The sequence below is a fragment of the Polypterus senegalus genome, chromosome 15, assembly GCF_016835505.1.
Source record: "Polypterus senegalus isolate Bchr_013 chromosome 15, ASM1683550v1, whole genome shotgun sequence".
Classification (NCBI taxonomy): Eukaryota; Metazoa; Chordata; class Cladistia; order Polypteriformes; family Polypteridae; genus Polypterus; species Polypterus senegalus.
This window is the reverse complement of record NC_053168.1, coordinates 38,742,156-38,757,996: the sequence shown is the minus strand read 5'-3', so window position 1 is coordinate 38,757,996 and position 15,841 is coordinate 38,742,156. Positions and strand designations below refer to the sequence as shown.

The 15,841-nt window shown below is 33.1% G+C and overlaps 1 protein-coding gene across 3 annotated transcripts in view; it reads right to left on the bottom strand.

Moving 5' to 3' along the window:
* Positions 1 to 15,841, bottom strand: part of ngly1 (N-glycanase 1) — a 29,767-nt gene that overhangs the window by 2,879 nt on the left and 11,047 nt on the right. For 2 of the 3 annotated variants that reach the window (XM_039737657.1, XM_039737658.1), the window contains exons 5-11: positions 14,989 to 15,208; positions 14,330 to 14,451; positions 10,693 to 10,838; positions 9,957 to 10,067; positions 7,293 to 7,463; positions 6,685 to 6,870; positions 1,775 to 1,952 (exon numbers count right to left, since the gene is read on the bottom strand). In XM_039737657.1, the coding sequence (XP_039593591.1) occupies positions 1,775 to 1,952; positions 6,685 to 6,870; positions 7,293 to 7,463; positions 9,957 to 10,067; positions 10,693 to 10,838; positions 14,330 to 14,451; positions 14,989 to 15,208 (1,134 nt within the window). Of the gene's footprint in view, positions 1 to 54; positions 752 to 1,774; positions 1,953 to 6,684; positions 6,871 to 7,292; positions 7,464 to 9,956; positions 10,068 to 10,692; positions 10,839 to 14,329; positions 14,452 to 14,988; positions 15,209 to 15,841 lie in introns of those variants that run through there. The other variant, XM_039737659.1, reaches the window with a different exon arrangement.

The window sequence follows — 15,841 nt, the reverse complement described above, 5'->3', positions numbered from 1 at the left end:
GGAAAAACAAAACACTGGTAAAAAATCTAAAGATGTTTCTAAACTGTAATTAAATATGAAAAAAGTCTTCATTTTTAAAATTTGTGACATTCAAAGTCTAAAATACACTTAAATATTAAAACACAGGAAAAGTTGTATAGTGCTGTAGTAAATGACATTTGACCCAAAACACAGATTGAAGGCATATATAGAAAGTTGTAAACCACTCCCATTCCCCACTGTGTCATAAATAATCATGCAGTGCAGTGTGTTAGAGAATGAAATTCAGGTTGTAAAACTGTAACATATACAGTATTTAAAAAAAACTGTCTATGATGGTATTAATCTCTTGGTATGTGCCAGAGGGCAAATAGTTGACAGCATGCTTAGCCACTTTATGACTCTTAAAATTTGTCAATACCACTCTGGAACACCCAGTTCCTGTGTCTCTTATTTTCCTGGAACTTTAACCTTTAGTTAAACATGAATCTTTACACTGTCATGTCAAAAAGATAAAGATATTGTTCATTACTTCCACACAAATTTATTCTTTCCAAACTATTTTATTAATCTACTTTCACTACCTGTGTTTACAAGTTACTTTGTATTCTGATGTGTTAAATTGTTCACCACTCTGAAGAAGATGAAACGTGCATATATGTAAAAATCTAAATTGTGCCAACAACACCATCACACCATCACCATGTGGATATATTCATTTTTACTTTTTTGAGTCTTAGTCCTTTCATCTGTACATCAGTTTTTCTTTACCCTGAAAAAAAAGCCTATTTGCAGTAATTCCTGCCTTTTCAATTCCAATAAGCATTTGAACAAAGCTTTAATTTTTCTGAAAACAAGTATTTTCACTTGACATATTTACTTGCATTTTCATTGTTAATAAAGTCAAAAAAGCAGTTTATATAAAATTACCCAAACTCAGAACTAGCAAAGAATATTTAATAATTTGACCGATTCTTTCAGTATCACTGTAGTGAAAAATTAAAGCCTCAGAATGTTTAAGCTTTCTGTACATTAAATATCCTATATTATTTTAAACTGAAGATTCCTTAAAGTGTATTTAGGGAAAAATAAATGTTTCACTATAGACATGTTCCTATCTGTGTCTGATTCCATTAAGCCCAATTAGTAGATGACAGGAAGTCAGAGGGTCAGCTTATATATGGCCCTCAATCTTGCACATCTTTAGAATATGCAAGTACATAAGGGCACTTTCTGAAAAACATTTAAAACAAGCAAGGGACAGTTAAATACCACATTGACACTAGCCATGACTGGATTTGAGTCCAGTCCTGCAAAATAAGCACTAACCAGCATGTCATAAGGTCTTCCTAATAATCAAGTTAAATTTTAATATCATTAATGAATATTCAAAGTTACTGTAAACATAGTCAAAAACATATATTAAATCTATTCACTATGTTATACATACAGTGTCATAGTTTTTTTAATGTCACTGTTTAGTGAATTTAGCTTTCAAAAATACCAATTGAAGGCAATTTAAGACTACAAGTTAATTCTTGTTAATCTCTTAATTACCTTTTGTACATATCAACCATTATGCTTTCATGCTGAAGCTGCAGAGCATGTTGTGCTAATCACTGAAGTAAACTCTATCATGTCTAATAATTTGTAAGCAGCCAACTACTAAAAGTATAGAAAGGCATGTACAGTATATATTAACAAGGGCACTCTAAAAAGAGAGTATAGAGTACATAAATTGAATCTTATTTCTCTTTCACTGTATAATCAAAGCATATAAAAAGTATTATCATACCTCCATCAAGATGAACACTTTGATCATTTGCTCTTAGTGACCATGTCACTTTCCCACTATGAAATGTTTGACTGTTTGCTCTTACTGAAACATTCTTAATCTTGAATCCAAACCCACCACAGTCAAACTTCCAGCAGATTCTGGCTGAAGATGATTTTTCAATCCGGGCTAGATAAGCCTAGAATTATAAATTAAAAACAATTAACTAAAGTTTGACACTCATGTAGCATATGCAAGGCATGCCAACAAGATTAATTCTCTTTACTTCACATCATTCTGCATCTGATTTTGGACAGTAAATTCAGCTTCCACTTTATTTTGTGTACTTTGACTTGATGAGGCGATGGATGTGTTAGGTGATTCGTTAAAACTAACATATACAAAAAGAGAATTGCATTTGTTTATTTTTAAAAGAAACTCCAACCCATGAACATATAAGCCAAACACACATTCTATTGTCCTAATCTATTTTTTTTATTTTTTAAAAATTAAAGCAGTCTAGAAAATGTCAAAAACTAATTTAACATATTTGAAAAACAATCCTGGATTTACTGTAGTTATGGATATACCACAACAACTGCAGCGTAGAGGCGAGTATTGTGTTATTACCCGTTTCAAACCAAACCTGCATTTGTTTTGTTATTTTTTTTGTTATGTTTGATTTCTTGTGCTCTGCATTTTGGTTTGTTTGGTTGCCCACAACTTACAAGACTTTGTAAGTCTGGGAAACATCTGTGGTGGCAAAGAACAACATGTGGGCAGCAGTGAAGTTCAATCAACTTTCAACACATCACTGTGGTATGTGTACTTAGTAAGTATGCGCTTGTCAACATAACCTGCCTATGAAATGTCATTCTTTCACATACAGTACACAAAATATTTTATTTCTACCTCATTATATTACTTGATTTTTCTTTTATTACACATACTTGCTTTTTTGTTATCACTATTATGTTGTATCAATCTTTGATAAACAACAACATTTATTTCTATAGCACATTTTCATACAAACAATGTACCTCAAAGTGCTTTACAAAATGTCAAAGAGAAAGTTACAGGAAAAGAAAAACAAACAAGATTAGGGAATAATAATAATAAAGAATAACTAACAAGTAAAAACAAGTAAATATATATAATCTTAAGTAGCGTCCTTATATACAATAACATATGTCTCTAAAGATTAATCCATTGATAAAGTCAGATGGCTGGGAGGACAAAAAAAAAAAAACACAAAGTTAAGCTGGAGAAAAAACAAAATTTGCATGGGTTTCAAGACAATGATAAAGTATTTTTCAGGCTCTACCAGGAAACGTTTCCCCCTTCCCCGTTGCTAGAAATCTTTGGAAACAAATAACAAGTTAAATACTGATTGGTTTATTGTACAATATACAATATTACCTTAAAAGTTAGAAAATTTGTTACTGTAAACATGAATTAAAAACCTCAAAATCCCTAGATCAGGAAATACTGGACCACCATAACTGGTGACCTGCTCAACACTACTGATCCTTTTGAAATGCAGCTCTTCATAACCTTCTAACCTGCAAATGTCCATGTGTTCGGGCAGCTCCTGGAGAAGATAGCTGTAAGATCACCAAGAGTACCTTAGCTAACAATTTCCAGTGACGGATTCCCAGCAGAGTCTGATATGCATTAAATGCTGAATGGTTGTTTAATACAACCAAAGTATAAAATTACTATTAGTGGCATGATTGTTGGATGTTGTTGTTATTGAATTGCCACTGGGCTTTAACATGGTTCAATAAGGAAAACTACCTTTCCACGGTGCATTTTTTAGCACTGAACTTGGTTCACTTAGGGAGCTAACTGTTCTTCTGTGGGGAAAAAATGAGGAGACAGGTTAAAGGGACCAGGACAGAAGACAAGTCAATAGGCAGGCAATTAGGCAAGGATCGAAACCAGGAAGACAAACGATCCAGCAACTAAAACAAAGGTTAACGCTAACTCTTATTTCCAAAATAGTTTCTAATGGTATCCACAAAGTCGGACAGCGAATGTTTCAACTGGATCCATTTGTACTATTGCAGAACTGACACAAAGGCTCAGCCTCTGTGGGGCATGACCCTGACAACCACCTAACAGCCAGATACCAAAAAGGCGATGTACATATAAAAATAAAATTGTGTTGTGGCATTTTTAAATACCAATGTAAAAATAATAACTTTCAGAAGGCACCATATACAAATAAAATTCTTAACCTAAAAGGTTTCAGACAATATATAACGTTATTACAGGATAAATCCTGTTTAAGGAAAAATGTATCATTCACAGGAATAATTAAAATAAATGTGGTTCATGACACTAACTCTCCCTGCTAAACCTAGCATGTTATTATTTGAGAGAAGGATACAACAAAAACAGACTGTAAATGCCTATGTTTCAGCATTAAACACTCCCTGAACCTTTAATAAACAGACACAATGGGGTTCTAAATTAATGAAGTCTAATACTAAGATGATGGGATAATGGGTACAGAGCGATTTCCCCACTGTACTGTGATAATGTTAGGTGTAGCTCTACTTAAGAAATATTCTTCCAGCTGGTATGGTTCAAAAGAGGATAAAACAGATGCATTTTACCTGACTGGTATAGACAGATTTAGTGTCCCTTACTAAAAAAGGACCTTTTAACTTTGTTAAAAAAAATACAAAGATTAGCCATAAGTATGAAAGTTGGAAAATGTTACAAATAGGTCAAGTGTAATGCACTACATACACAACATTACCTTTCATATATTATTTGTGGTACACATATACTGAAATAAAAATCTAAAACTTATCCCAAATTAGACTGAATCATATTAGCAATCTATTATTCGGTTTCATTTGTGGTGTACCATGCTGGATTTATGTCATTTGTTTCATTACTTAATGGTACTATCATAAACAGTGGTGCAAATATCCACCATAAATGGGTGTTCATTATAATATATTTTGTAAACAAACTTGTAGTTTATTAAACTCTTCGTTACTTAAATTCATGTTTACACCCTTCTCAAACATTGGGGTGAGGACTTCAGTAGGTATTTTACCATTACCAAGACTTTCCTTCACCTAACATAAATTGAACTTTCTCTTCTATGCACTAGATGGAGCAGAAGGCTTTGGGATATAGGCACACTTTTACAGTGGTTTCTAAACATCTTTCTGCCTATTACTGCTTCCTGCTATAATCGAAACCGGTCTAGAAAAATAGCAGTATGCTGTACTTCAGAGGTGGGGTTCACTTTAAATTTAGCTTTACCTTCCTGCTTGTGCTTTAGATTAACTTCTTACAGATCAACTACAGGTGCGGAGTTATAATGAAAAGTGGTGAAACATTGGCAGAAGTTAAGATTTAAGTCTAGTGAAGAATATAAACAGTGCTTCAGCAGTCAAAGTCATACTTTAGCAGTGAAAAGGTAAAAAATAAAAAATACTAAATCTCTTCAGATGCAAAAATTCATGGAAAAGTTAAAAAATATTAAGAATTAACAAATAAGAGAAGAAATAATATTCACACTAGGTAATGCGACTAACAATCATCAAAGTTCTGACCCCTTATACACATTCTTCTTGTGTAGCAATGAGAATTCCACATTTTTATATATGTTTTCTGACATTACTTCATAATGCTCTGGTGTGTTCATGTCGTTTGCTTTTCCAGATGCCATCTGCTGGTGGGAGTAGCCGAAGTACAATACAAAAAACAAAACCATGGCTACATTTGCAGAATGGTATGACAATTACCTTTTTCAGTTCCAATGCTGTATTCCCAAATAACCTCATACTGTACATTTGACTTTCTTTTCTTTATATTAGATAAATGTTATCCTGTTTTTATATTTCTTTACTTTTCTTGATAATAGGTATTAGTTAAAATATTAAAGTGCACAAATATACACAGACAATGATGCACTGCTCTCAAAAAGCTTTACAGGTAAGAAACCTAATTATAGCCTATCTATATACAATCCTCTTTAATACCATTTTCCTCTCCTAGTAGATACCTCTGTAACTCTATTTATAACTGCAGTTGATTTTCAAACAGGCAGATTATCTCCTAAAAGGAGGCAAAAAAACATTCATAAAGATTTGAACACTAGAGCATCTCTATAATGCTGCTTTTGTCCAACCCCAATTGCTTTACAGTGATAAATCACAACAAGCCATAAACAAGAATGACAACAACCTTCTACTCCTAAACATCAATAAGAACAAATAACACACTGTAGACCTGAGAAGAGACAGAGCATCCCTTCTCTGCCAAAACTGCTTATAAAACCACACAAGACAGGACAAAATGAAAAAACACAACATTGACTTTACACCTTGTGCCTGAGGAAATACAGGATAAAAAAAATTTATACTAGCAAATTTAAATGACTGCAACACAGACAGAATGGAATTGCTGTATGTTAGGGCTGAACAAACAGTCGAATGTGGGCTAAATAACGGATATGACTTGCCACTACAGAAAATGCTGCCCTACTATTGCCAGCGGCATATTACAACATTCCAGTTACTGAGGAAACAAACCGTTCCCAACTCTATGGTCTGGCAAATGATACTGTAGTATCATAACTCACATTAGCAGCCTTAAAAAAAGTTTAATTCCAAGCATCTTTTTTTTTTTATATATATATATAAACAGCTAAACATACATATTACCTAACTGTTCTCAGTTAGCACTGAGACTAGTCATTTGGATAACACATATTGGAAACTTTTTAAAATGTTGGATAAGGCAATGAACTTTATTCTAGATTTTTGATGAATTCTATTTATATAACTGCAATTTCACAATGTGTTTGTCACCAAGACAAGTGTGAACAAGATTTCCAGAGTACTGGATACATATGTCTAGAGTGAATGAATTATATCAATGAAAACAGCATTTAGACTTCATACCATTTTCCAATCCATTTCAGTCTTTCTAAAAACGGATTCTAGACTCCAGACTCCATTATCCCAGCCATTAATTTGTTCTTTATTGTTCGAAACACGGATGTAACAGTCCTTGGCAGTGTTGTATTGTAGATGGAACAATTTATGTTTACTTTCCTCTTCTGATGGAGTGAAAACAAAAGCCTTAGACTATAAAAGGAGAAAATACATTTATTATGAATTTATCACTGAACTTTGATACATCAATGATTAAAATTAACTTGACTGATTTAAATAAAATGAACAGACAGCATACAATGAATTTGATTCTCTGGTACATTAACTGTTCTGGAGCATTCACTATAAATAGTACTAAAGTAAGTTTTCATCTAATTTTTCTTTTCATCCTGAATACTACTTTCTCAATTTACGCCTGGCATAGCCATGTTTAAACATACTGTACTTATCTTGAGGCTCAGTTAAGCTCTCTAAATAATATTTTTTAATGTAACTGGTTCAGTATCAACAAGATGTCGCTGATACGATTAAACCTGTGGCTGTTGTACTTTATAAAAATTCAAAGAATGACAACAGATTTACAGTACAAATGAAAAAGTATCAATAATTCTTACTGCAGACTGGCTTTTAGTTTCCCCTCTGGCAACTCTCCAGGCCAAAGAGCCGGACGTACGACCTCCAAGTTCACCTGGTTTAGGAGTTTTTGGAGATATAAATTCTACTAACTCCATAAGAAGTCTTTCCAGAAGCTCACTCTTTCTCTTTGATGTAAACTGTCTTTGTCTCTGGAATGCAAGAATAATAACTTTATCCATCTGAACACAACAAGTGTGAAACAAACTCTGCAGAGCAAAATACAGTAAAAACTGCTAAAACAAACCAAAAAAGAAAATAAACAGTGATATGAGAGAGAATGCAAGCCTCTCTCAATTCTAAAGGTGGACATATTTGAAAAAATTAAACAGTCATCTAGTCTTCTGCAAGTCTTAAAATTAGATAAATCATGCCTCAAGTGACAAAACAATAAATTTTATTTTTATATTATTTTTCTTTGGTATAATGAAGTGAAAAAAGACACATGTAAAACAGTAAGTACGCTCCCACAACCAGCCCCCGCCAAATCAGTTAATAACTTCATTCAAAGGAAGTGCTGCAAAATACGTGTAACTGAGTAAATTGATCAGGAAGTGCTAACTACCTTAACATTAAAGCAGAACCTTTTGCAGTTCAGACAGAAGCATCCAGGTTTGTGGAAAAGTAAAATGTGTTACATGGTGTTTTTTTAACCTGGGATTAGATTTATGCAATTTTAGGACTTGGCATGAACTAGATACTTGTTAGCTATTTCCCCAAGTGTAAAAATACAAAAAAGAAAGAGGGTGTAACATTTCTTCATATCAATCTATATATACATCATATGATGAACATTAAATTTCTAACTGAATAAAAAACATGAATGTTATCTCATGAAGTTGTATTACATTTTTTTAAAAGACATATTACTACAGACTTCTTTTTTTCAAAATGTTACTATCAAGAGCATGTTTGCCCAGTAGTTTTAATCTGACACTTTTGCCATCAAACTACAGCATACTAGTTGATTATTTTAAATTTACATCATAGACCGAACACTTGCTTTGATAAAATTTAATTTTAATTAGGCAGATATAAAAACACATCCTTGACAAATGCAATCATGGATGAAAATTTACATGCAATATTCAGGACAACTGGAGGAGATTATCTTGGAGAAAACTGCAAGAAGCAGCAGAGATGAATTCATGCAGACTGACTACCGTAAGTGCCATATTTAGAGAAAAATATATTTTACATCTAATTCATCTAAAAAAAGAACTGTATTTTAAATTACACTTTTTTCTTCTTGGTTCACTTAAATAAAGAAACTAAGAAATTATATCACAGCGTGAGTAGCACAAATCTGACTTAATATACAAATGGTAAACTTTGCAAATGGATTCTTGTCATCATTTCATTTCTAAACAGAAATAGAATGCAGCAAAGTACAAGTGGGTATCTACTGCATAAAAGGTTCTGGAATACAGTCTGATATATACAGCAGAAAAGTATGTTTAATCATACTATAAAAACTTTGAATATCCTGGCAGAATATACATTTGCCCCATTAAGTCATTTGGGAAATATTTTAAAGTCAAAGTAATAAATCCAAAAGAATTAAAAATAATATTTTTTAGGTAATAAGTGGCACACTGTTGGCACTGCTGACTCAAAGAACCAGCACCACAGATTTGAATCCCATGCTCAGTGTCTGTGTGGATATTGCATTCTCTCCCCAACTATGTTGGCTTTACTTCAATATCCCAAATGGCACTCCAAAGAAACCCGGTATGTATTAGTGTTGGGGTGTGTGTGTCTGCATTGAGATACACTGGTGCCCCATGTGGGGTTGGTCTCTTCTTTATGCTGCTGGAATATGCATTAGCATTCTGTAACCTTGGAGGAGATTAATGGAAATTATTCCTTGATTAATTTGTTATGAGATGCAAGTTTTTTGCAATGAAATGCATTTATGGGAAGTGACATCATTCACATCTTCTATAACTCTGTGATGGTCAGTGCAATTTTTTACGCTGTGGTGTGCTGGGCTGACATCATTTCAAGAGAGGCCCACTGAATTAACAAGCTAAATAAAAAAGGCAGTCTCAGTTATCTGAATCACTCTGGATCCCCTGGAGGTAGAAGTAAAAGAAAGAATTAAAACCAAACTGATTGCCATTATGAACAATGCTGCACATCCTCTCTCTCTGACACACTAACTTTAAGGACTTTCAGCCAACAAATTATTCAGCAGAACTGCATCAAGAAACGCTATGGGGGTTTCCTTTATACCAACAGCAATACTGCTGCATAATGCCACACTGAGACTGTGACAATACAATACAATACAGTTTATTTTTGTATAGCCCAAAATCACACAGGAAGTGCCGCAATGGGCTTTAACAGGCCCTGCCTCTTGGCAGCCCCCCAGCCTTGACTTTCTAAGAAGACAAGGAAAAACTCCCAAAAAAAAAAAAAAAAAAAAACCTTGTAGGGAAAAATGGAAGAAACCTTAGGAAAGGCAGTTCAAAGACAGACCCCTTTCCAGGTAGGTTGGGCGTGCAGTGACAGCCAAGTCAGGAATTTTCTTTCTTTTTAATTTTTTTGCTTTTTAGTAATTCTGGTGTATGTGTATTATACTTATATATTTCTGTATATACCTAAATTAAATTATTTTATAACAAAAGTTTGATGATACTTACAACAGAATTGAGCTCATTAAGAGATTTCCGAAGCCAGCTTTCTGGTGCTTTTGTTCTCCGGGTAAGTACTTCTTGGTGTTTGCATGAATATCTCCATGTCACATCAACAACCTAAAAATGAAGGATTTTTCTAAATAAGTACAAAGAAAGAGCAGTTTCAGCCAATAAAAAAAAAAAATGATTACCAAAATACAATAAATGCTTTGTTCACACATTTTCAGCATTTCTTACTTGATTTAGTTTCACAGAGGCAAGAGAAATAGATGTTTCCAATACAACTTTATTCCCATTCCATTACAGAGTATATAGATACTTTCAAGTTCATAAACAGCAGTGGAAAATTCTCACTACACACCTCTGGAGTGTAGGAGGAAATTAGAAGTCTAAACTCCAAAAATCGCAATGAGTGAGAAACTGAACACATTGTTCAAATCCAAATTCAAAATTCTTATTCATGTCTTGTGATTACCCTCTTTTACAAAACGTCTGGTTTTAATCGGATAAACACAGAAAAAAGAAAATGTTTACAAAAAAGCATCACTTTGGGCTGAGCTTGGCTTTAACCGTGAACAGATGCCATGAAAAGGTGTTATCAGCACGACAAACGCAGGCTCCCTGGGATAAAGAAGCTAATCATGCAACCATCTTACTTATAACAATACATTATTTCAAATTAAAAGAAAAACACATCTAAAGAGTACAAATAAAAGTAAAATCTATTAAAAGCGCATTTTACCTCATCCTTAGAAAAAGCAATGATATATGAAAGTTTCTTTCCCCAGCCAATCTCATAAAGAAGTGGCTTATCACAGACATTTTCACAGGGGTCACAATGCAACCACCGACTTTGGGATGTAGAGTATACTTCTGTCCAGACATGATCTAATGGCAGTAAACAAAATGTTACAACATTTAACGAAAATAAACAGATACATCACAAAAAACTATATAAATGAAATATACAGATGATACTGGGTAACATATATGTAGGTCATTTAAACTACTTATACTTAAGTTGCTTCTACTACTAATATATTTCATACAATTATGTTTTAAATTAACAATAAACTAAGTACATGGAATTAAAAAAGATAAGTACAAGTTATTCAGTTTACCTGTGAACTAAATGTAAAACTCTGAAAACTAAACTTAAATGTTTTGAGTAAGAAAGAGGCTTTTTATATTTTTCATGCTTGAAAATTATTTGAATATAAAATCAATTATTTAAAAAAATGCACCTTTTGTCTTCTCATTGTTTACCAGCTTGCCCAAAGAATATAAAACAACATAAGAAAGCTTTTTCATGAAACAGTCCAATCTTCCTAACTTAGCCTGATAATCTGAAAGTGTAAATTATAACTATGGAAGTCTCACTATACAGAATAAGCGGAGAAACATAGAAATCTTACTGCTACCTTCTGTATCTACAGTATATTACATGTACAGTATATCTAGTCAAAAGCTTTAACTACTTTGAAAATTCTTGGAAATTACAAGAACATCAGGAATACTCAATTAGTGGTATTAATATTTATAATACATATATAAAAATAACTCTTAAAAATGTTAATGTATTTTTTAATGTATGTTAATGAACCTCTCCTCCCACTCAGAGTTGCTTGCAATCTTTTCAATTACTGTATAGTTCTTTAATGTTACATTCAGGGAATCATTATAAGCATCTTTCGACAATCTTCTTCATTATCCTCAAAGGATTGTCTTTCATTGGTAGACTTTTTTGATTAAGATTCATTTAAATTTAACCTGAAGTTTGATACAATAAATACTTTTATTAATTTTCTCTGCCTACAGCTCTTTTTTACCTGAAGAGTTACATTTTTTCAGTATAGTCAAACTAATGTTTATGTTTATGATGTGAACGGGAATAAATATTCTGTATGCCAATTGCATTAATGCAAAAAGTTGTATTAAGCAAAAAAAAAAAAAACTGAGATCAATACAACATTTCTATCAACAGAGAAGAGCAGCAAGCCGAATATCTCAAATGAAAGCTGCACATATGTTAAAGGCAAAAGCCCCTGAGTTGTACACAGTATATGGTACAGACTACTAGTGCTGATCAGCGAAATTAACCAAAGTGTTTTTTGCAGCAAATATACTGTATGCACCGTGTGTTTCTTTAAGGACAACCCTACAGCAATTATGGTAGTTAAAATGGAAATATCCACTAAAGAACTATCAACCATGGCTTAGAAATTAACCTGCAGATACTACAAAAAAAGGTCACAACAACTGTTGTGTGAACAGCTGCTCAGACATTAAGTATTTGAATATAGTGATTTGTAATCTATTAGGAGAGCATGGAATACTTGATTTCCAGTTTGGTTTCGCAGTCAAACTGAACAATGAAGCAGTCTGTTTTACTTGCACTCTCATTTTATTAAGTCGAAGCAGCTTGGATCATCAGGACTCGGCAAACTGCCACATAACCTTAAATAAAACAGATGTAGGGCTTTTTATAGCTGTTACAATTCTATAAAAAAGAATTGCACGTTACTAGTTGGCTTTCACATTTCATTTGGTAGATGACTTTTTTCCAAACTCTGGTCTATTTAACCTTTAAATTCTTCTTTTGTTTTTAAACAAGCTCCTTTCAAATAGAGACAAGTGATAACCTTGTGCTACAACTCTTGTGCAAATAAGAGAAAAAAAATGAAAGCTAAAGGTGATAACCACCTATCCATCTGTGACAAAACCTTACTAGATGTATAACATCAAGAACAGTTAAATGTTCAAACCTTTACTACAATAATACAGAAAGCTTTCTCCTTTTTAAACAATGGGCATGTATGAAAACCTATATATAAAAAGTACATATACATTACTTGACAAGGAATTCTAATTTAGTTGATTAATATTTTGCAAAGTATTTAATACCTTGTATAAAACACAATATACCACTAGATTTTTGATAAAAAAAAGCTTCACATTTGTTACAGTATTTGATTCAAAGCAATGTAAACAAATGTGAGAAGTGATTTTCTCTAGTTCTATCAACTTGTTGTTTTAACAGGAAAATGTAAGCACTCAACCACAGTTTGGGACAAATTTAAGAAATATAATGTTTGAACAGCATATTAGATAGAATGGATTCAGGTAATGAATGATTGATGGATTATATATGTTACTCAGTTTACTTAAATAATGCATGCTTGTATCTGGATTTAAGTTTGACACTCTGTGACTTGAAAAGGGGGTCATGTATCTAAAAGTGTTGTAATTTCTACATGGTGTGATTGAAAAGTATGCAAATATCCTCAAATTAAAGTCTGCAATGTGCACTTTAATCATGTCTGAATTGTTTATTTCTAATTTTAAACTGTGGAGCAGAGGGGTAAATCAAGGAAAATGTGTCCCAAACATTATGGAGGGCTCTGTACTTAAACACAATATTACTATCCTCACCTTAATTGTTAATATGATACTTGGAAAAAAAATGTAAAGCCCCAGAAATCATCAAATAGACTCAGAATCAGTGAATCTTCTGTCAAAGACATCCAAAACTGGAATAACCCTTACAGATAATGAACTGTGCTCCTCTATTATGAAACATACTTACAAAAAAGGTATAACTAAAAAGTGGTCTATTTATATACAATGCTACAGTGCAACTTCTTCAACTTCTACCAACTATATTTAGAACTTCAGCTGAATAAAATGTTCTTATTTAAATGTAGAGTGAAAAATGAAAACCCACCAGGTATGAATACACCCCTAGCATTGCCATTCCTAATGCACTGGAGTAAATCTAATGTCAGGCTTAGGTTTCATATGCTGTTTACAGAGTAAGTTTTATGTTTGACTGAACCATTTTTTTCAGTGTTCTTCCCTTGTCAATAGCATGCTGCCTGACAGAGCCAGCAATGTATGAAATGTTAACAGGTACACTGAGATTAGCTTTAGTCTCAGCCTTTTTTTCCCCTATTCTGTTTTAGTACGTAAAACATGAAACATCAGAAAGACAAGTCTTTCTTCTGTTTGCAAGGTTCAAAACATGTGCGTCCCTTATTACTTGTTGCTACATTCTATGCTAAGAACTTTCGAATTAACTTGCATTGTTGGTCAGCTATCATGCACACAAACCTAAACCTAAAGACAAATACTGGAGTAAGTTACAGACAAGTTGAATTGTGTCACTTTGTTTGGCACATTAGGCGTTCAGCTTCATGGGAGCATGCCACTGGCTGCCTCTGACTCACTAATATTATGTAAATGAAGGCTACAACTGAAAATTCATGTAATGTGACATTAAATCCATCAAATACTCTACATAGGTCTTATCAGTGGTGATAACAGGATACTCTAAAACAGTGCTGCATTTTATTTGAACTACTACTACGCACAAGTCTTACCTGTAATATCCCAGATATACCTTGCATCCAAACCCACTGCTCTACAGCATAACGTGAAACAGTTCGCCCACTCCCCACATCTGCCTCGTCTGGTTTCCAGGAGTTTTTCTGGATTGTTATATCTGCACATATTAAATTTAAAATCAAGAAGCATAAGGCTATGTGTTGCTTGCCAGCACTGATTCTTATGCAAAATCTATCAAATATTATAATTTTAAAGAATGCATCATGCACAAAGAGAAACATTTCTGTGAACCTAAAAATAAGCTCTGGTTTTATTAATGGTAAATAAATTAGACTGCAATTTCAACAATTTTCATATTTTCCTCAGTTCATCTGAAGGCTTCTGTAAATTTCACAAAAAATGTTCTCACTGCTTAACTGGATCAGGGCAATGTGGAGCCAGAGCCTATGCACTAGCATTATGCACAAGGTAGCACACCAGCCTGTACATTCAATTGGAGATGCCAATTGGCCTGACAGTATGTTTTGGATGTCACAAAAATGTGGGAAGGACAAGGAAACTGCACAAAGATCAGAAATCAGATCACTTGCAGTGGTGTTACGATGCCGTCCAATGGGTGACCTTTCAATGCTTAAATGTAATATTTATAAAATATTTTAAAATAATAATTTATAGATGTAAGAAAAAAGTATACCTTGGAAATCTTGTGGTAAAGTTGCACTGACTGCAGTAGTGACTCTCCACACGTTGTGCACCCCACCGCAAGTCATCAGGTGAAGGAGGCACACTACCAGCAGTTTCAGTTTGGCCTCCACATCTGCTACATGGCAAATTATTTACCCAACTGAAGAATTCCCCCTTAAACCACTTCAGTAACTCAATCAGCAAAAAATCACTGGTATTTACTTTGCAACCTAGAAAATCAGATACGATAAAATTCAGAATTAATAACATTGGAAACAAATTGGTTAAACAAGATGTTTTGAAGAAACTGGTTGGCACAGTAGTAATATCAATAACTTTTTCAGCTGTATATACAATTTGATTACCAATATATAACATAGAAACTCACAAACTCACTTCCTTTCATATACTTCTCTATACCACTGACGCTAACTCAGCTAAACTTATAATAAAAGACTGTGGACTTAAATCATTTTAATTTAATAATGAAAAGCGATAACTGTATAGTACACAAAGTTTCATTGTTATACTTCACAGACAGTTAAAGTATAAAAGTAAATATGTATACTGTATGTATCTATTGTTGTTAGTTCACCACACATTCACTTTATTTACACATTTAATGACTTGCCTAAAAGAAAGCAAGTTTTGCTTTATTTCTGTTAAGATTGGACTGGGTTAAGTAATATCTAAATTGGAAATACACTTGTTGTGAAAGTGTTTTAAGAGTCTTTCTGTAATGTCTGTAATCTTGTTAATTAGGTATTTCTTATTTTTATTAATTTTGACTGTTATTTTATTTGCATCATGGTTGTGAGACTTAATTCTCCATTTTAATGTGGTTGACCCTTTTTTGTTATTGG